Below are 21,969 nucleotides of genomic sequence, written 5' to 3'. Positions count from 1 at the left end.
TAGTATCCTTCCTGACATGGTCATTTTAGAGAGGAGCTGGGAAGAACGGAGGTCTGCTTATGCTATTTGGTAATCTGCCACCATCTCAAAATATTCGATTATAGGGTCCTGTTGCATCCTTTTTGGCCCTTCTAAATTAAGCACTTGGTTAAAAAATATTTTAACTTCAATTAGTAGAACAACAACAGAAACAACAAAAAACACTAGAACATGCTGGTAATTTTAAGTCAGAATTTATATTTCAGATAAAGACGCATAGCAACAAATTTTTACAAAATTTGGAACACACCTTAAAATAACATTACATGCTTCATTTACTTAGAAAAAGTTACATAATCCAAACAAATAGTCGTCATTTATAAACACGGGTTTCCTTTTTTTCAGCAGAAGAGAACTCAAGTGAAATATGTGACAGGAAACCAGGGAGATGCAACGACACAGGGACAGCCTATCAGCTCCCCGAGTGGGGAAGCGGGGGGCCTGGCCTCCGGGCTGAGGGCTGTGCTGCTTCTCCGCTCTGGCCTTCAGTTTCCCCACGCACCAAGGGAAGACTGGATTTCTAAAGTCCCGTGTGTCTTGCTCCTTTCATTTCAGAGAACAGGATATAATAACAATATCATTTTCCTTTGATCGGAAACCTCAACGAAAAATAACGTGATCAAAAATTCTACTACAAAGGGTACTATGGTTTTTATTGTGACTCTCACTGCGTTTGGAAAGTTTCCATCTCAAAAGTTTCTGATTTGGTTCACAGATCTCTGCTTTGGGGACATCCTCCACACACACCAGTACACATGAAGAAATGAGCAGTCCTTTTCCTGAAAGCCATGGCCTATGGTTCTGCCTTTATTACACAGACCATGGTGCTCAGGCTCAAACCATGGTCTGATTGCGGAGTGCCCAGCTGATTGATTTACTATTTGTTCCTTACATTTCACCATTGATCATATAAGTTGTATTTTAGCATGTTCCTATAGAATTTCTTCAATTTATGGTGCTATCGGTTTGATCAACAGTTTGAGGTTTTTACCTAACAGTACTTCAGATATTTTGCTGGTATGTGAGGCTCAAGAGATTGTATGGGGACAAACAAGAAGACACGTCTGCTGGTGGATGAGCTGCCTTATAGCTCTAACTCTGTCTCCCTCTATTAAAGTTGCAGTTTGTCTTAAAAGAGACAACTTGGTTTGCTCACACTTTCAAGTAAAATATTTAGTTTCTTTTAAAATATTAAGCATGATTTTTTATAACAAAGATATGCTTAGGACAAGCACCATAAAACCATGTGCTCAAACAAATGATCTAAAAATACAGCTGATTTATCTCCAAATACCAATTTTAAAACCAAGATCTTCAAACTTTCGACCACGCACATGAATCCCTAAATTCTAGGATATATTATTCCACTTAATCATTTCCATAGTTCGACAAAAACTAGAATACTCTTAAATGAGAGCATATCAATATCACTGAAATTCATTGCTATAATGTTTAACTTTTTCCTAATTACTTGAAAATTCATAGGATAGCATCGCTAAAACTTGCTAATTATGAGAGCTATTAATTTACAATTATTTCCTCTCATAATGATTGTACCATTATTCATTTCTTTATTCCTAATTAAATTCAATTTCAACTACCTGATTTCGAGTTTGAGGTAGCTTCATAGTAGTTCTATTGCTATGAAAGTGGCATGTTTCAAAGTTCCACCTGAAGTAGTAGATTAGCTTTAAATGAGGGGAAAATTCAATATCAGTGACACCATTTCTTCACTTGGCATACAAACTAAAAAGAAATCATCCATTTCTTTAGTGACAAAAATATAGTTCTTTTGTGAGCATAGACATAATACATGGAATCTGTTTCTTTGCATGAAAAGTAGAGTCAAAGGAAAATGACTCAAATTCTGTTGCTACCTTTCGGTTAACTCGAGTAAGAATGTGCATAAGCTCAAGCTTGTTAGCGTGCAGTTTCAGCATAGCACAAAGAGACTGGATGAACCAGGATCCCTCCTTTGAATTTCGCCAGGAATAGTAACCTACAAGGCAAAATATAACCAAAACCATGGATATGTGACTTTATAAATTATTACAAAATCATAAAGGTAAAACAAGCATAAACTTCCACGGGTACTATTAGCCATAAAAGGAAAAAAAAAAATAAATGACACTTTCGGTTTCAGAGGAAATTATGCTGGAGGGGGAAAAACGTGTTGTGCATACACCTCTGCTTTTCGGTAAGGAAAAAAAAAAGAGTTGTGGACTAACTTCACCATTGAATTATTGAGAGTTCTACTTCTTGAGCTTCTCTTCCCATGGGGAAGAACAGATAAACACACAGAGGAAGCAAAAGCAAAGATATAAAAAGAACTATTATAAGTAGCATGGTGTTACAATCAGATTATTAGCTTATTCAAGAAATAAACTGCATGTATGCGTATACATTTAAGTGTCCTAAATTTGTCTACATGGCATCTGAATAAAGCATAATAAACACATTACAGAACATTTTAAAAACTCCAAAAAGAGAAGTGTATTTATTGTACTTTTTTTCAGATTACCTATTGTATCCAATGCTTTTAACTTATAAGTACTTTAATGGAAAGATGCCTGGGTTAAAAAGAAATCATATTAAGCATACTTGAAAATATAATACTGTTTAAAAATACATTTATCCTGTGTTTCCAAACTTTGTGACATCCTGAGTTAGTTGTATAATTATATGATCAATATTTATATGATGACATGTGCAACACAACCACATATATCATTTTTTATTTTATTTCTTTTTCCTCATTCCACTTCGCCCTCTAATGTACTATATTTATCTTTTATTTTCTATCTTTCAAAGAATTCCTAGAAAACATACCTCTCCCCTATTCAAGAAGTGGATGTAGCTCTGAGTTGGTTTATATTACAATAAAGTATCCTATCTTGTATTAAGTTAATGAATGACACTGTGTAAGTATGCTTTCTTATATATGCGTATTTTCTAGCCAAACTCGGCTAAAAACAACTTTGAGACTTCTCTGTGGTTACTGTACCCTAAAATACCAACAATTAGCTATTTTTTATGGACATCAAAATATTGACAGCCTTTGGAACATACCCTCCATTGTCTAAAATGTGCATATAACATTCATTATTTGTAACTTTCTTACCAGGTGCTGTAGAGTACGCATACAGGAAGTCTGCCTCAACTGGTATTTTCTGACATGCCATGTCATCTTCAACACCACTGTCAGTCTCAATACCACAGTCCAGCTCTGAACCTCGGCAGGCCTGGAGGTTAGAAAATAAACGCTTATTCAAAAAAAAATGTGTGTACACACCTAATTGATTTCTAAGAGATGCAAGGGCCATGCAAAAGTTGACGTTAATTATGCAGGAACTTTTTGATATGTCTAAAATTAAAATTTATTCTATATCTCCTTAGTGGTGGTTTAAATGAATGAAAAAGTAACAGTAGTTCAGTAGCTGCAGGGTAAAAATTAATCCTTTGAAAAGTCCATAATCAAGTAAATTAATCCCCAATACATCTTCAGTAACCAAGTTGCTCAGTTATATATTACCTGAATAATGAAAAGTTTGGGTTTTCCAGTTAGACTTCTACAATAATCCCCTCTGAAAAAACTTGTTAATTTTCTCAGGTCAACAGGCCCATTTGTTCCAAAAATGACTCCTTCATCACCGTGGCTTAGAAGCACACAAATAAAACTGCTCCTTTTGCTATGATCTTCTTTAGAAACTGGAAAAAGTTTACGAATAAGAAAAAACAAACAAAAACGATGCAACTTTATTCAATAATCTCATGTATCATGTATGGGAATAAGATGAAGAAACTTGAGAACAGAACTAAGAGCAACATACCTCAAATCATTTTAAAAGTTGGCATGAATGACTTTTATTTTACTTATATAAAATATAGAGAGGATTATATTTACAGTAAAGTTCCACAATTTTTAGGTTTTACTATTATATGTATAATTACAACTAGACCTTGGACAATAAAATTGGACAATGAAGGCCATTCTTTTAATCATTTCTTACCACTGCACATCAATTCCACAATTTCTTCGCGTGTAAGATCATTGTGAATCCTGACTTCATAATTCAAGCTTGTGAATGTTTCCCTGAGGTTTCCTGCATCTACATCTGTACCAGACCGAAATGCCATTCCTTGGAACAGAAAGAATTATTGTTAATTGAATTTAAAAAAAAAAAAAAAAAAAAAGATTAACTGCTCTAAAATGAAATGAACTATTCAATGATTTACACAATCCACAATAAATCTTCCTTTCGAATACTAAGAAAATTCAATTATTCTTATCATAGTGACACAAAGTCTTTTTACTTTCTTAGCATGTAAGATATTTCATAATGTAAGCTCTATTAGTGTATCATAATGTAAGCAGATGCCAATGTGTTATAGTCACAAGGATATATTTCACAGCTGCTTAGACAGTAAAAAACAGAAACTTCAATGCCTAAAGAGGGATTCATTTATGATGAAATACTATTTGCCACAAAAATTTTTATAGAAAAACTTTGGCCATGAGAAACTTTTTTTTTTTTTTTTTTAAATTTTTATAAGTTTTTGAGCCAAATTGATGACTTATGCCAAGGAGCAAGATCTCAAATGTTCCCTGAGAAATTGTCATTAAAAAATAAAAGACTAGAAAACAATAGGATCCTATTTTTAAGAAAAAATTTTACATACATATATACATATACATATACATATATATATATATATATATAAAATGATACATCTCACACACTCAGAACTGTTTCTTTGATTTTAAGTTCCCAACAATTTTAAGATATATGACTACTTTAATATCTTTTCAAGGAAAAAAAAAATCCCACAAACCACTACTGCATTAATATTGTTCATTAGGCATTTTACGGTAATCTCCTTTAATCCTTCCAACCACTATGAGAGTTATTATGACTGGCTTTATTTGTACAGATGTAGGACATGGAGCACATAGGAATTCAGGAACTTGTCCAAAATAACAGAGCTAGTGTTGGACCATTATCCAGGGATTCGGGGCTTTCATTGCTCCTTTACAGTACCTTCCACATACATGTACAGATTGTATGAGGCACTCAGATTTAAAAATGCTAAAGTGTTGTGGGGAACACACTTTAGAATTGAGTAAATTTAAGATCTATAAATAGAAAAAGGAATAAGTGTCTATATCCAAAAATATTAATTATTAATGAGTAGTATGATTCTGAGTGATTTTAATTTTTCTTTGGCTAATATGTAATTTCTAAAATTTCTATTAAGGGCATATATTATTTTTATAAACTTAAAATGAGCTCATCAATGTTTTACCATTGGAAAGGCTGAGGGCACCATGCAACTGTGTGACAAGGTGACTGAATTCGGGCCCCAGTTTGTGAGCTCTTAGTAGGACAGAAAACTCCAGACTGTCAGAGATCATTGTGAGAACCTGACCTTCAAATTTCAGAGAGGAGCTAAAGTTATACTGCTGGTCTAAATATTTTTTAGGGGAAAAGTGGAATGACAATGCTTAATGGCTAAAGGCAGTATCTCAATTTATAGCCAATAAAAGCAATAAAAGCAATAAAAATGGTGCCAATCAGATTTAGACATCCATTTTTGACTATTCTTTCTTCACTCCTATTATTACTCTCACACCAAATCCTGCTTATCATTCCAAGTGTAATTTGGCTTTCTTTCCATTTTCACTACCACTCAGGTAGATAGCCCCCTAAACTGGATCTGCTGCTTCTGGCTTCTTTAAAAATTAGTTCAAATATGGTTAATATGCCAATTCGAAGAATTACTAAAGCATCAATTTGAAGATGAAAAAATGGAGAGAAAGCCAAAATGTTCACTCTTTGGAAAATTGATGCAAATTAAGCAAACAGTATATTTAGGGAATGGATTTTATAATCATTAAAATAACAGATGTGAAAATTATACAGCAACACAAAAAATGCTTATATTAAGTGGAACAAATAGGATACGATGTTCTTATACATTATGAATAAAATTAATCTTTGAAAGAAACTGTCAAGAAAAAAATATCAAGCGATACATCAAGATGTTAATTAACTGTTTGGGGTTGTGAGAGATTTTATTTTTTATTGTCTCTAAAAAAATTCTGAAATTTATTATTAGATTCAAATCATACACAGCAGAGAGATTGAGTAGGGGATCTGGTGATCTGACTAAGGTGAACCTGAGAGAGGAGCTCCAATAAAGTGGTAGGGGCAAAAAAACAGGGAAAACAGGTTCAAGAGGGATGGAAGGAAGAGAAGATGGCAAGTTTAAAGTACATGTTTGCAAAATTTAGGGAAGAAGACCAAAATCAGATCAAAGCTTAAGAGGAAGTAGGCTAAAAGGAAGGTCTCTTTGAGACAGGGAGTTTGTCATCTTTGTAGGGAAGAGGAAAAAGTCAATAGCACACAGGAAGTGAAACAGGAAAGAGGGGGATTCAGAACTCAGCTGGGGGTCAGGCACATCAATGCTGAGGCCAGCTCTGCTACTAAATCATCTGTGGGACGTGCTGTGCATTTAGCCTTTCAGTTTTTAAAGAGTGATTCCTTTCCAGAGTCGTTGTGAAAAATACCTGTGAGGTCCCCTATAGCTCCCGGAAAGATTTTAATTATTCGTTAAAATCTTTTCATTAGCATGAAAGAGGGAGCAGGAGGTTAAGGAAGCAAAGGTTATAGAGAAGTCAGGGTGGAAGAGGCCGACCTGCAGAGAGCAGGCTAGCTGTTGCATGAGGGAGAGATTCTGATGATGGGTAGAAGATTAAGAGTTCGTGTTGTCTTGTAGAACCTGTGGGGGCCTGCTCTAGCTCTACTGCATGGCTAGTCTGTGTCACAGTTTAATAACATCAATTCTGTTTTTTATATTATACCAAATATACATGGGACAAATATTTGAAAAGAGTTAAAAATCACTTTAATGATACATACCAGTATTTTTATGAAAGTTCTTATTATTGATTATTATACATAAACCCATTTCAGGATAATCCATTTTGTAACTATTGTCCAAGGATATTCCAGAGTCCATTGACTTGCTTCCATGTAAAATCTTCCTGTTTGGAAATTAAATAATAGTTTACAATGGTATATAGGACCAATGCTGATGCTAATAATAACTTTGTAACACATAAGAACAGCTAACATGTATTGAATGAAATGGGTCAGGCTGTATGTGACAGGCTTTTCCTCACTTAACTTTCACAAAAGCCCATTTCATAGATGAGGAAAGGAACACCATGAGGTTAAGCAATGTGCTGACGAGCACGAGGGAACTGTGTCAGAGCCGAGGCTGCAGCACCTGTTGAACTTCAGAAATCAGGTTTTTAACCTCTCTATATTGTTTTCCTCTACACTTTATAAAAATTTCATCAACACTTTGCACCTTAGAAATTTCTTGCAGCTTTGTGAAATATTTTATCTTTGAAGGTAACAATAAGATCTTAAAAATTACCCTGAAATGAAACGAAACCAACAAAGAGCAAATACGACTCAAAGCACAGTATTTATTCAAAATTCCTAAATTGTTTCTGAAAATCTGAGCTGAACAAAGTAATAATTTACTAAAACATAAAATCTCTATTGTAAATAAATGAAAACAATTGTCCGAAGGTCACTTATCCAGAAACCTCTGTTACCTAGACCAGGGTCAGTAAACTTTTTCTCAAAAGGGCCAAATATTAAGTATTTTAGGTTTGCAGGCTATACGGTATCTGTAGCATACTGCCTTCTGCTTGTGAAAGTAGCCCAGGACAATATATAAACTAGACAGGTGTGCCTATGTTTCAACAAAACGTAACCAAAACCAACTGCAAGTCTGATGCCTGATCTACCAAGAATCAGGAAACAACAGGTCTAGGAACAAAAACCGATACCTAAAGTCCATGTACTGATGCGCTTTACCTAAGAGTATTTCATATCATGCACAATTCTAAAAAAAAAAAAATTGTTGAAAAAAGATTAAAACAGATTATAAATTAAAGCAGTTAAGGTTAGAAACAAACTATTGTAATTAGCTAGAAGTGAAGATCCCCACATTTTACAGATGAGAAAATTAAATCTCTGAAAGTTAAGCGACTTCTTGAAGGTCATACAAATAATGGATCACAAAACTGTAATTAATTCTCTACCACTTCCTACTGCCTTCTTAGCAGGTAGGTACTCCTCTACCAGCAGTAAGATAGCTAGGGTGAGAGGAGGGCACGCCTGATACAGAACAGACTCAAAAAGCATAGGAATATGATGACATCACAGGATCAAAACAGATCTAAGTCTGTTCCGGGCTCTCATGCGATTTGTTATTAAATTATGTTCTGTATGATATAAAAAGATAGGAAAACATGTCGATCACTTCAAATTGACATATTTAGTTTGTTTAAAAAAATAAACTAAAAACTTCTAAAATGAGATTGCATTTCAAACGCATAATTTCTAAGAAAATTCCTTTGCTAAACAAACATAGCTAAATCCTTATTGGTAACCTGTTAATAGTGCTGCTGTAATACAATTGTTTAGTACTCGAATTAGTTTGTAATTCCCTGAATGGTCCAAAATCCTAAGTCTCACAAAACTTTTAGAATTCAAAGTATCACAAGAGATCCCAAATGAATTAAGAATGTTTAAGTTTTATCTTTTTCCTTTCTCCATTTGTTGGTTATTAGAAGCATCAATAAGCAGAATATTCCAAAAAGACTGAGAAAAATAAAAGGTAAAAGATAATCTATAACCAGGCAATTCTTTCCCAGATTGAGAAATGACATTTCATTTCAGTCTTAAAACTCATGAACAGGAAGCCAAAAAACCCCCAAACACAAAACCTCTCAAACTGCAGAGTGATCTGGGAAGGTGCAGAAGCACCCTGACTCCCGAGGTCTGCCTCTCCTGTGGTGTCCTTCTGCCTCCAACCATGACCAGACACTGCAGCTAGTCTTTCCCTCAATCCTCCCCACAGTTCAGTGAAAGTTTTTTGTTAAAAGGGAGATTCACAGAGGATAGGTTAACATGGGTAAAGCCACACAGCTATTGTGGTGGCAAGTCAACTGGGTTTCTGTCTCTTGAAAGCTCATATTCTTTCTGCTTCCCCACTCCTCGATGTTTGCTGTTGTATCACTCCCATCTTTCTCTGATTATATAGGAATCCATTTAAATACTCACGTTTCTGAATTTTTAAAGGATTTTGAATCCACTGAGTTTATAGTGTTCTCCATGGATACTTTTATTAACTAGAATGTAAAGAAAACAGAAGTTAATCAAAATCAATCATTTTAAGATCACTGAATTATATTAATTATTCTAAAGATTATTTCTCCAAATTAAAACATTACATAGACATTTTCACATCAGCGCTACCACTCCTCCCCTAGCTTCACCTCCACTGTTAAAAGTTTCTGGGAGTAAAACCTGAAGATGATCTTTTGTAAAGGTATGTGTAATGTAGCCCATTTCTCTCTCTCAATCTCTTTTTTAACTGAGGAAGAATAATTACAGATTGATAATAAGGTGACAGGGCTATGGAGAAAATAAAATAGGGTAAGAGACTAGGGGTGTGAGCTACTTTAGCTATGGTGGTTGGGGAAGCCATCTCTGAGGTGACATACTGAGATCTAAATAACATGAAGGCTACCAATAGGGTCTGTCTTTGCTGGGGGAAGGATCAGCAAGAGTCTGGTGTATTCATCCTAGTGCAGAAAAAAGACCATTTTGGTTAGTGCATGGTAAAGGGAAGGAGTGAAGGGAGATATGTAGGAAAGGCAAGATCACCTTAGGAGCCAAGAGAAGCACTGACTATCTTAACTGCAAGGAGAAACCACTCGAGTGTTTTAAGCAGAGGAGAGACAGCATGCTTTAAAAAGATCACTCTGGCTGCTGAGTGGACAATCAGCTGTAGAAGGTTAGAGTAAAAGTGTATAGGCCAATAAAAAGCCTTCTGGAATAGTTCTGGAAAATAATGATGATAGTTTGAACTGAAGCTCAACAGTGGATACAGATGGATAAGAAGCTGGAACTCAGGAAGAAATCAGGGCTGGAGATATACTGGGGCACTTTGGTATTTAGAGGGATACTAGAGGAAGTAGGGCCAGCAAGAGACTAAAGAGAGGTGAGTCAAAGGGAGGTAAAAACAGGTGAATATGGTGTACCACAGCATGCAGAAATCTTTCAAGTAACACTTGACCGTTTCAAATCTTGCTAAGAGGATGGTGCAGAATACTACTAGGTCTGGATCATCCTCTTAGCAATTCAGGTGAGAAAACCACTGGCTTGAGGTCATGGGTATTGTGGAGATTGTCAGGAGAAACTGTCTAAGACTTGGAAATAGGCAAAAGAAATTAATGGATATAATTTTAATGTGGTGTTGGGTGTTGTTTAGAGGAATCTTAGGGATTATCTGATTTTATAGGGTGTCCTCTTTGATTGACAATACTCTATTTTACAATACTGTAGGAAGTTAAGCCATGGCAAACAGCCGTGCAGATGATTCTTGCCTGTAGCAATGAAAATGAGTTTTGTCAGATTTCCAAACTGTAGAAAAGATGACCCTCCCAAATCACATTTTATTGACCTACAGGATATTAACCAGTTTTACTTGTATTAGCAAATTCATTTCATTATACCCGATGGTCTATATGTTTGTTCTTCAAATTCTCCTTTGAACTAGTCTTACCACCTTACTGGTTCTATTAATTAACTGGTATTTCTTTATATTTACAGAACAGCCCAGTTTTACACTTGAAAGAGACAACGAAAAAGAGAAAAGACAACAAAAGTAAGTAAACGGTTTTGCTGGAAGGGGAATGGAGAAATGGGGTAGCATCTAGAAGGGGCAAGCAGTAGAGGAGATGTCTTGTTTTGTTTGGTTTAAAGATGGGCCATATAAGGCATGTTTTTATGCTGATGAGAATGATCCATGGAAAACGAGAAGTTAATAAGACAAAGGAGAGAATGAGTGTTCTTGAAGGGATGAAAGGCCTTATGAATCTAGCTCACATTTGGAGGCATTAGTCTCAGATAAGAACAAGTGAGAGTTCACCCACTGCAGTGGGGAGAAGACAAACTATTTGGCCACAACATACGAAGGCTGGTAGAAGGAGAATACTTCTCACACAATTGTACCTATTTTCTCTGTATTTAGAAGATAAACTATGAGACAAGAATCTCCAAATGACTTGTCTCTTCTTTCATGTGTACTTACCCATGTATTTTACCAATACCAAAAACTAATCATGCACAATGCTAGCAAAGGTGTATGAGAGAGGCAGTGCCATACACTACTGGAAAAGACATAGATTGGTACCATCACTCGAGAACATTTTGACAATATAACCTCCTACCCCTCAACAAATGCCTTGAAGTTCTTAGTAAAATTACACTTCTAACAGTGCAGCCTAAGGAAATAATCCCAAGGATTAGGGAGAGGAGGATGAGAAAAGGATACACATTATTCATCAAAACACTGAGAATCTGAGTGGAGAAACAGTTATGACCTATCTGTATACTGGTTAATACAACTACAAAACTTTTTAAAAGAACTTATCGACAACATGGAAAATGCTTATAAGACTAAGTAAAAATAGGCTCTAAAACTATATAGAACAATACGATCTCAATTTAAATAAAAAGACCAAAAGTAATTATATAGCATCTTTACATATTATTCTTTTTAATAACAGTGGCATCTCTAGGTGATGGGACTAAGAACTTATTCACTCCTTAATATTTTCCCTTATTTTCTAAATTTTCTATAACATCTACATTGTTTTTAAAGTTAGAAAATAGTAACAAAAATTATTTTATAAAGTCGTATCTATCAACAGTGGCAGACTGCATCAACCAGGATTGTGCTGGCCCATTTCAAGTTCCAGCCCTGTTTCCAAACTAACAAAAATAGGGATACTCCACCACTCTGAAAGCAGCAAAAGTTCCTTTACTGCTCTGTACCACGTTCCAGTCTATCCGCCTTTCTTTTTTTTTTCATACATACAATAAACATATATTAGGTACAGGGAAATCTCAAACTTCCTTGAACCATAAATATCACAGAGATCAAGTGCCCCTCCGAGTGTCGATTTTAAGTGAGCGGGCCATAAGTCAAAATAATTATCCATCCATGGTTGAAAACAAAGTTGTGGTTAATTTGATTACTTGAGAGAACAGTACAGGGTGGCTAACAATTCTGGAAACATAAGCGAATAAATAATAAGTGGTTTGTTGATGTTATATTACAATCCATGAAAAAATAATATTATCTATGTTACACGACTTTATGGCCAGCCTGTAGAAACTAGGGAGTGAAAAACACAGTGGGAAAGAAGAATAAATAAAGATAATTTCTGAAGCTGAACCTGGAGCTCCGGCTGGTGTCCTTTTTGGTGCCAGTATTTGTCTCAAATTGGCCCTTTGAATGAGTTTGCCAAATGTAGGGTACCTACTATGTGCTCAAAAACCCTGAAATGCTGATAGGTTCCCACCATTGATGAAGGTCCTAAAAATCTGTGATAGTGCAATGATTCTTAGACTAATACGAACTTCTAACCACCTTTTATCTTATGACAACGATAAAGTTGTGGAGTGAAACAATTCTATCCTTATATGACTGGTAATGGAAGGTTTAGATTTCAATAGTGACCAGCTCTCCAGAGTTTTAAGGACTGTTTGGCTTCTCGGCTCATACTAAGATGTTTTCAGCTAAATATTAGGTGATTTTTAAGTAGTCTTTTCCTCTTCATACGTTTAACCAATTTTCTTTAACCAAATAACTCTCAACGGTTAAAAAGTTTCAGATAGTTCAGCCTTAATACAAGTAACTGTAATTTAATAATTTCTGATATTAGACATGAGACAGACATTTTTGTTTCAGTAAGGTAGTTAGTGGTTGAAATTTTTTAAAAAATCAATTCTTTTAGAACAGGTTTTAAAACAGTGCCTTATTTGATAAGGATTTCTCAGGAACAAGTACAATAATGTATTCTGTTCTCTTCATTATTAGTATTTGAATACTATATGTTACAACAGTATCAGTTGAATGTCATATGCTACTAAAAATTTATATAATGGTAAATGAAATCCTTGTTGCAGCAGACATGTGAACATTTCTGTCACCATCTGCTTTCCCACATGAAAGCACCAACTCCACACCCTTGGGAGCAGAGCTTTGGTTCTTGCAGAACTTGGTGTTTGACTTGGCATTACCTCACCTCCATTAGCTAATGCCTGGCTGCATATGAGTTGCTCTGGGGATGGTGATCTCATCTTAGACGAATAAAAAAAAAATCATCCCTCAAGGGAAATAATTAATACCTTAAATGATAACAGGAATTTAAGTTTTTAGAACATTTTCATTTGACAAAACATAAATAGGAAAATAATATAACAGGGGTTTAAAAAATATTTCCTGGCAGAGTAATGACAACACTATCTGTTCCTTACTGTACTGATGTAATTATTTCCATCAATTCAGGATGTTGATGATAGTAAGTTAAATTTCTGAAGATATATTAGGTCCCAGGGAAGTTCTAAAAGACCAGTCGAAATAGACATCAACATGGAACTTGGGTCTCTAGTTCCTAGATCCCTTTAATATTCACCCCTGAAGCCACAACAGGCCGCTCTTCAAAAGTTAATGCAATAAAGAGTAGAGCAGAATAAATCATCTACAGATTTAAAGCAGAGGAATTTAATTTCAAACTAAAATTTCAATATGAAATTATAAAGTATTAAAATTTTTAAAGTTACTGAAAATGAATAGTTTGAAAATGTTCTATCAGTAGAGATTTCAAAATGATATATTAAATGAGTATAACCAGTTTCAGATTCCTACTCTGCTAACCTGTCACCTGTCAGTAGGCTGTTCATGGTGTCTGGTCTCTGCTCAAATGGATAAGAGATTTACCAAAAAGGATAGCCCCCCACCCTCCAAGAAAGGCCAAAGAATCACAACACCATATGTGACCTGAGTGTTGTGTACAAAGTGTCATATAATAACAGTTCCTCTTACTGCTGACTCGTATGGGCAAGACTCAGCTAAAATGTACTTGTATGTATGCAGGTATGCATTATTTATTTCTGGTTAGTCCTTCCAACCATGCTCTGAGGCATAAATGATCCCCACTCTATAGTTCAGCTGACTGAGGCTTAGAGCTGTTAAATAACTTTTATATGGCAGAGCTAGGATTCAAACCAGTATCTGCCTGCCTTGAGAAGGCAGACTCCCACTCTTCCAAACAGCTTAGTACCACAGAGAAGGGGTAACACTATTGATAGTTTCAGGAAGGAAACAAAGATGAGACAAAGAGCATAAATAACATGATAGAAACTGACTTCAGAGACATGGAAATAGTATAAAGTGAGCTTACTCTAATTGATGACGAAAACAGAAATGATGGCTATGGTGTTTCTGATGCCACTGATTAATTTACTTCTACAAGTAAAATAACTGATTTCATGCTAAACATTCAGTACAAGTCATGAAGACATGTGTTCTATATCTACCTCTATTTGCCTCTACAGGAAAAGTAAAGCCTTTCCAGTATGACTTCTGGAGAAATTACATCTCTGACAAAGAACTTCAAAATATCAAAATTGTATTTATTACCTATTAGAGAGGACAAAGTCTCAAGAGCAGTCACATTTCCAGATTTAGTGAGTGAAACAGAAAGAACAGAATTATCACAATATTTTGGATAAGATTTCAGCTGTAATGTGCTAGAGGTTTTATTGATATCGTTTCCCATTTAGTCTCTGAAGTTCTTTGGGGACTTATATGAATCACTAAAACCAGATATTGTCATTGGGCTTGGTAAAGTTGATCTTTTACTATTTATTTTGTAATTAAGTAGAAAACACATTACCTGCAAGTAAAATTAAATATAAAAAATTCAGTTGTGCCATACAAACAAAAACCAGAAAGACAGACTGGAGCGCTCCCCGCTAATCAAAGCCATAAGCCTGAAAGAACAGAGTACTTACTATGTGCAAGGTATGCTGTCTTCCCCTCAACTGAGGTCCTAAGATGTTATCTTCGGAGAGACAAAAGGAGAAATGGGGAAGTCCCTGCAGACCTAAATATTTTGTATGAAATAACATGTGAAGGATTTTAGATATCTTTCATAAAAATTACAGGTAACCTATAAGGCCTCCTCTCTCCCACTGAGAGCCACTCCTTGGTAGAAGCAGATTCAGGTTTACAACGACCTGATTAAAGAAATCCTGCCTGCCAGAGGAGGTTTGAAACTGAGTAAAGTCAGTGTCAGTATCATTTATTCATTTGTCATTTGCACCATAATAATTTACTGAACATCGACTATGTGTAGAATACTTTAGTTAACCGTGAGTGTATGAATTAATGGAAGAGACAAAGTCCCCATCCCTATGTGGGACTTATACCAATACTCACTGGTATTCATTCAAAAGTGGTTCAACAAGGCCAGACAGGGCTAAGTTCATATCAGATAAGGTTATCTTATTCTACCCTAATTCAGAAGCTCTATTAGTAACTTGAAGGCAAGAACAAGATGGGCAGAGAAGTAAGAACATTACAGTGCTTTACAAAGCACCGTCATAGACATTATCTCTTTTTATAATCACAATAACCTCACTATTACTTATGCTTAACTTAAGGATAAGCTGGTAAATATATGCCTTGCTGACTTGACCTATTCCCCTCCATTACATTTGTATTTATTAAGTGTATACAAAACAGTAACTAACAGTCTAAGAATTTCCACACCTTTTTCTAGACCCAAACACCAGTGCTTATATTTGAGGCAGAGCTTAAAGAACTATCTAATACAAGGCACCAGAATCCATTTAATGCCATTCATGAAAATAAAGACTGCTTTCTAGTATTAGAAGGGGGACGAAGCAGTAGACGATTGTGTCAGGTTTGAAAGCCAAACAGTAAAGAAGCACTATAAATGCCTGTATCAGATAAGGTGTCAGTCTTTCAAAATGGTAGGAGGCAAGACCTTTGTTCAGGATAGCCAAAGCAAATTTGATTTTATAGGTACAGAGTTTCATTTCTTTTTTTACTTAAACAGATTTTATTGCCAAACTCCAATAAATTGTTCATTCATTTATTAAAACACACTATAACTTCCAAAAGCCTTTTTTTTTTTTTTTTTTTTTTTTGCAAAAAAGCAAAGCAAAACCGAAGCTCAAACATCAGGCCGTGATAGGAATGATTCAAGGTTTACATTTCATCCTCAGAGATCATGTACCTACAACACATTCAAACTGGCCGAGCACATTTTGATACAGGCTGGTCTAATGACCTTGCTTAGCACTTCCTACTACCATCTCACACATTCACACTTACATCAACTCCATATTTCACTTCTACCATTGCTTTTTAATCCGCGTATTTTATTTATAAGTAATCCTAGAACAGGTTTATTTTTTCTGGATAGGACATAGTCTTAAAAAGCAATATAATGTGGGCATTCACTTGTGACAGGTCCTGGATATGGGGAAAGACAATAAGGAACAACAAGATAAAAATAGTCCCTCACTGAATTTGCTTACAAACTAGTAGGAATAACAGTAAGTAAACAGCTGCAAATGATGACTTTCCTTCTCAGGAAATGACAGATGTAAAAGGGACGTATAAAAGGAAAACTGAACCTTGAAGTGTTTAATGAGAAGAGAAACACAAGTAGGGGTTTTCGAGCAAATTTGATGTAATGGCGGGAGACAGGGAATGTGTTTCAGGCAGAGAACAGATATTAAGATCGGCATGGTTTTGCAGAAAGTGAAAAGGGGCACTCGAAAGATAAGGCAGGGAGGGAATCAAGGAGCCAAACTGTATTTGGCTTTGTTAGCCATGTAGCCATGTTAAGGGACTAGGTTTATTATGTGGGCAAAAGAACAGCTTTCTAGATTTTTATTTTGTAAAGATCTCTCAGCCTGTGCTTTAAAGAATGGACTGGAGAGGGGCAGAAGACCTGCGATTACTGAAGCTAATGAGGCTGCTGTAGCCAGATGAGAGCCCAGGGGGGCTCAAATAAGTTACCGAGAGAAGTGGACAGATCTAATGGATACTTAAGAGGTCAAGGGGTGTTGGTGGCTAATTGTGGAAGGAGCTGGGAGAGATGGTTGAGAAAGTTGGTTCCTGGTTTCCTGACTGCGGTGCCACTTATTGAGAACGAAAGACGAGCGGATCCACTGAAAACAGAGTAAAAAGGGTGAGAAAGGCACTCTTATTTAACATAGCCTGGCGGCATTTCAAAGCAGCTCCTAGGTGACTTGGCCTTGGATACAAAGTTACAGGGATGAGATGGAAGGATTCTGAGAGTGCTTCAGGTCTGAAAAGGACTTGGGAGTTTAATGCCTGAAATTACCTCTCTGGAAAACTGAGTCGCACAGTCAACCCGAGAAAATGTAAGCTCGAGAGAGAAGGCAGCAGAGACCAAACCCTTGTCCAATGAAGAAAGGGAGGATCAACCGTGAGGAACAGCGCCTCCAGAATAGCACCAGGTTCGCCCCGGTCCTCCGGGCGTTGTTTCTCGTTGCCAAGTCTCCACGCCTCCGCTCCTCCCTTTCCGACTCAAATCTCATCCCCGCGGACCTGATCACCCTCACTTCCCGGCATCCCGCTCCCGGGCCGACCTCCTACAGCCCTGCCTCATTCACCCCTCCCCACTAGGCTCCGCGACCCTGGTCCAGCTTCCAGCTACCCAGCCTCGGCCTCCCACCCACCCACCACCCTATCCATCACGACCGGCCTCGACGCTCCAGGCCCGGCCTCCTGTTCCCCAGGTTGGACTTCTCCAGCCAGGTACCCGCATTCGGCCTCCACATCCCCGACCCGGGCTCCCGCTTCCCGGCCTCAACGCTCCTGGTCCGGCCTCCCGGTCACAGGACCGGTCTCCCGCTCTCCGGGCGCGGCAGCTCCGGCCTCCACATCCCCGGCCCGGCCTCCCGCCCCGGGTCGGGTCTCTTGCTTCAGTGCTCGTCCTAGCACTCGTCGTCGTGGCAAAACAAAGGATCCGCCGTCGGGACTGTGCCCACCTCCTCCGACAGCCCGGACTGGCTGCAGGCCCAGCAAGGTCCCTGGGGTGGGCGCCGGGCTTGGGAAGATGGAGGGCTCGGGCCCAGGGCGGACGGCCCCGCGGCGAGGAGGAGCGACGGCGGCACTCACCGGACAGCACCCACACAGCAGACTCCCGACCGCCCCGCTCCGCGCCAGCTCGGTCTCTGCGTCCCGCAACCCGGGACGCCGCGCTCAGCGGCAGGCCCCGCCCCGCCCCGATGGCCCCGCCCCCGATGGCCCCGCCCGCGGCGGGCCCAGGCCTCGGCGCGGCGCCTTTCTGCGCGCGACACGTCACCGCCCGGGTGCGCGCCCCGCGGGGTCCGCCCGGGGTCGTCGCCCGCGCCGCCCTCGCAGAGGCCTGCCGCGCTGCAGCGCGCTCGCCCGGGCAAGCCCGAGCGCCCGCCCCCGCCTCGCCCGCGCGCCGGCGCGCCCCGCCCCGCTGCCCGAGGCGCCGCGCCCCGCCCCCGCGCGCAGTTTGAGCGCCGAGCCCGGCCTCGCAAGGCAGTGCTGAGCGCGCGGACGTTTCCTTCGCCGTGCAGATTTCCGGAGGTAAACGAACGGGACCCAAGTGGCAAAGAGAAGGGAGTCAAGGGCGGGCCTGAGCCTGTTATGACCTCTGGGAGGTAGGGGGACGGGCTGCGACCCGCGACGCTACACTCTGCTTCCCCCAGGCGACCTGAAGCCTTTCCGTAGGTCGCTTCTAATTCCCTGACCCTAAACCAAAAGCCTTAACTGCCTTACTGGTTTCTCTCCTGTTTTGGGTCACGAACTTCTTCCAGAACCTGATGCAAACTTCGAATTACTTTCGCCGAGGACTACCAACGCAGTTAGTTGATGACCAAGTTCTGCATCAAATTTTAAGAGGTTCATAACATTCTGACACGTCAGGGACACCCTTCGCCATAAGAACTAGACTGCCCCCCAACACTTTTGCCTGTTTGGGCATAAATCAGGGGCTATAATTTGTACACAAATACATATCTTTATATATATGGCTACCATTTGTTAGGTTCTTATTTTGTGCTGGCACATTTTCACTCTATACTGTCTTATTTTATCCTTTAAACAACCCCTGGAAGTGAGAATTCCAATCTCCACCTGAGTTTAAAAAGGTTAAGTAGTTTGCTCTTGTTAAAAAGAGTTACAGGAGTTACACTCTGACCCCAGGAATAAAATTTAGGCCTTTCTTAAACCCTCTCAGATTGAGAGAGGACCAGTGTTTGGCAGTCTTTTGTTGTTGCAGTAACGCTGAAGAATAGGACGTACACCCAAATCCTGTCAGTGGTTCGGCAAGCAGTTATTCATAAAGGCACCGGGATAGTTGAACAAGTTCTATGGTAATGCCCTAGCCCCTTCCTGTGTTAAACTTTCTTACCAAAAATAATGCTTCAGTTAAAGCAACGGCAGCAGTTTTCTGTTTTGGTGTGAATTATACTAATTTACTTAGTCTAGAGAAACTTTATATCAGACGGTTGGCTGGAGGCACTGTCTTCTGAATCCAGTAATTTCTTTTAACAAAAGGTCTCACAGGTGGCAGAACTTGATCTGGCCCTTGAAGGGGAAAAGATTGGGAAAAGCAAGTGAGCATTCCAGGTGAGAGAAACAGGCAAGAGGGCGCTTGGAATGGCCAGGTGTAAGGAGTGGTGGTTATCATTTGGTGAGAAGGCTGAACAAGAAAAACTGAGGAAGTAGTTTAGGGCTAGATTCTGGAGAGAGTTTGTGGACTTCTTGAAGTAAACTATAATGTGAATTAGGTGATGCTCTGAATCATTAGTAAGTGCACCTATGAAAAGTTATACAAATGAATTTAAAGGCGATTAGTCTGGCAGTTAAGCTTTTTTTTGATGGGAGATTCTTTGGGCATAGTAGAAAGGGGGAACTGGAAAAGGACAATATACGTTCTTATCCCTTACAGGAGACTTTTGAGAAATTTAAATATAAGTTACTTTTGTTCAAGCATAGACAGGCAAAGTGACTGAAGTGGGCAAAAAGAAAATTCAGTTTATGCATGACATCGAACTTCTCTCTCTCTTTTTTTTTCTTTTTCTGTTGATACTCATGGTTTTCTCAGTCCAGTAAATGTTAAACTGGTTTTCTACTGGGACTCCATGACTTTCATGTATAACACACTTCCATGGGTATACCAATATTTTTAGAAAACTAAAAAATTTTCCATTAAGTGTTAAGATCCGATCCACATGGTTATTCCTAGTCAGTTATTGGTTAAGTACTAGAGCTACAATTCACATATGATTGTAGTCTGTGCTTATTTTCTTAATCAGTGGGCTTTATTAAAAGTTAATAAATTTCTCAATCAGGCTATCCAAATGTAGAGGACTTTTATCTTTATGTGAAGCAGATTAAAGTGAGCTGAATACTCAGAGTTTATCAGTAAGGAGCCATATCACTCAGAATTTATCTAGCAATATCACTTTGTATTGAAAAGGTTTATTAAAAATTGCCCCATATCTTCAATCCATTGAGACTACATTCCTTTCATAAGTGTGTCCGTTTTGAAATTTATGTTGACACCTTTAGAATTATATTTCTGTTTCTTGGTTTGTAATTTGTAATTTTCATATGGGTTAGATATAACTAACCCACGTGAGAGAAGAATGTTAGGTCTGTTATGTTAGAAGTCAGATTTGAAATCTGTAGATAATATGCCTTTTTTTTTCTAATTTCGTCATGACTCATGACATTTCTATCCTCTTATTAATCTTTTAGGATGATTCTATTTTTCCTTCAGGGAATATCATTTACCAGTGAGTTTGTATTGTTGAGGAGCTGTATGCTAAAATACAAGAGAATATTTCTCAATTTGATAAGTGAAAATGCTGTAAAGACATTGCCAAAGGTAAATAAGAGGTTTAACCTCAGATGCTTTAGTATATATTATTATTTACTTAAAAAACTAATATATCTGTTGTCTACATAAATTACGACATAGATGATACTAATGGAGAAGGAAACTATCAGTTACCTATTTCTGTTTACAAACCAGGCCAAACACCAAACCAACAAATTTTTTCTTAGTTATGTGAGTTAGCTGGGCATCTCTTTGGCAGATCTCACCTGAACTCACTTGGATTTCCTCATGAATTGAATTCAGATGATGTTTGGATATTCCAAAATGGCTTAATTCACAAATCTGGTAGTTGGTGCTGGCTGTTAGCTGGGGTACTTCTCCAGATGGCTTTTTATCCTGTGAAGCTAGAGCAATAGCATGACAATCTCAGGGAAGGACTCCAAGATAGCCAAATGCAATACGAAAGCACTTATTAAACTTCTGCTTGCTTCGCATTTGTTGATGTGACATGGCTAAAGTCAGTCACATGGCCAAGCCCAGAGTTAATATGAGAGTGGGCTTAGATGGCATCTCTTGATGAAAGGAATGGCAAAGAATTTATTGTCATTTATTATCTACAGTGGAAGCTTTAAAAACCCTTCTCAAAACCTAATCTTTTTCCTTTGTAAATAAACATAATCCCAAATTGGAAAACTGTTGCCTGGTCCCCTTACCCAGGCATGGCTGACGTGAAAGCATTGTATACAAACAAAAACACATGTAATTAATAAACAGGTGTTAAAATACAATCATCGACATTGACTTATCACAAAAATACAGTCATCAAATTAAAAGACGTAAATTATTTATTTATTAAATCATGATTACCATGGACATCCCAAACCCAAACTAGCCAATATTGTAGTTACCATTCATACACTGAGTTATCCTTCCAACTAACAGTTATGTTTGGAGGTAAGAGCAATGGGCAGAAACAGAGGAAAAATGAGCTAAGAACTGCACAGTAGTACCTAGAAATGAGTTCCAGGCAAGTAATAGCCCAAGAATGGTGGCCAGGGTTGTAGCACCAGCTGGGCAAGGTAGCTAGCACTTGATACAATTAAATGGTG

At 38.1% G+C, this 21,969-nt stretch overlaps 2 protein-coding genes across 9 annotated transcripts in view; one reads left to right on the top strand and one right to left on the bottom strand.

Moving 5' to 3' along the window:
- Nucleotides 1-217: 217 nt before the first annotated feature.
- On the bottom strand, nt 218-18,266 carry CASP3 (caspase 3). 3 transcript variants are annotated; one of them, XM_036228670.1, is made up of 8 exons: nt 18,160-18,233; nt 14,991-15,082; nt 9,183-9,250; nt 6,960-7,084; nt 4,050-4,178; nt 3,572-3,747; nt 3,161-3,281; nt 218-2,038 (listed from the first exon to the last, which is right to left on the bottom strand). In XM_036228670.1, exons 3-8 carry the CDS (start codon nt 9,233-9,235, stop codon nt 1,809-1,811), a joined length of 834 nt encoding a protein of 277 aa, XP_036084563.1. In that variant the 5' UTR covers nt 9,236-9,250; nt 14,991-15,082; nt 18,160-18,233; the 3' UTR covers nt 218-1,808. The 3 variants fall into 3 exon arrangements, with proteins under 3 accessions (XP_036084563.1, XP_015999480.2, XP_036084564.1); XM_016143994.2 differs by lacking the exon at nt 14,991-15,082 and having other exon boundaries at nt 18,160-18,266; XM_036228671.1 differs by lacking the exons at nt 14,991-15,082; nt 18,160-18,233 and adding an exon at nt 18,030-18,048.
- Nucleotides 18,267-18,479: 213 nt separating this feature from the next.
- The window catches only part of PRIMPOL (primase and DNA directed polymerase), a 37,095-nt gene continuing 33,605 nt past the window's right edge, over nt 18,480-21,969 (top strand). The window contains exons 1-2 of one of the 6 annotated variants that reach the window (XM_016143983.2): nt 18,491-18,600; nt 20,779-20,908. The gene's annotated coding sequence lies outside the window, so the exon portion shown is untranslated. The other 5 variants (XM_036228667.1, XM_016143985.2, XM_016143987.2 and 2 more) reach the window with 5 other exon arrangements.

This window comes from Rousettus aegyptiacus, unplaced genomic scaffold (assembly GCF_014176215.1).
Source record: "Rousettus aegyptiacus isolate mRouAeg1 unplaced genomic scaffold, mRouAeg1.p scaffold_m13_p_11, whole genome shotgun sequence".
In the NCBI taxonomy this organism is placed as follows: Eukaryota; Metazoa; Chordata; class Mammalia; order Chiroptera; family Pteropodidae; genus Rousettus; species Rousettus aegyptiacus.
This window is presented reverse-complemented; position numbering and strand designations above follow the sequence as displayed.

What these genes read in the sequence shown, in the direction of transcription:
- CASP3 (XM_016143994.2), bottom strand. Translation starts at nt 9,235, where the DNA reads ATGGAGAACACTATAAACTCAGTGGATTCAAAATCCTTTAAAAATTCA. An exon ending in TCCTTTAAAAATTCAGAAAC is followed by an intron (nt 7,085 to 9,182) that starts GTGAGTATTTAA and finishes ATTTCCAAACAG; the next exon opens with GAAGATTTTACATGGAAGCA. An exon ending in TGTGGAATTGATGTGCAGTG is followed by an intron (nt 3,748 to 4,049) that starts GTAAGAAATGAT and finishes AACTTTTTCCAG; the next exon opens with TTTCTAAAGAAGATCATAGC.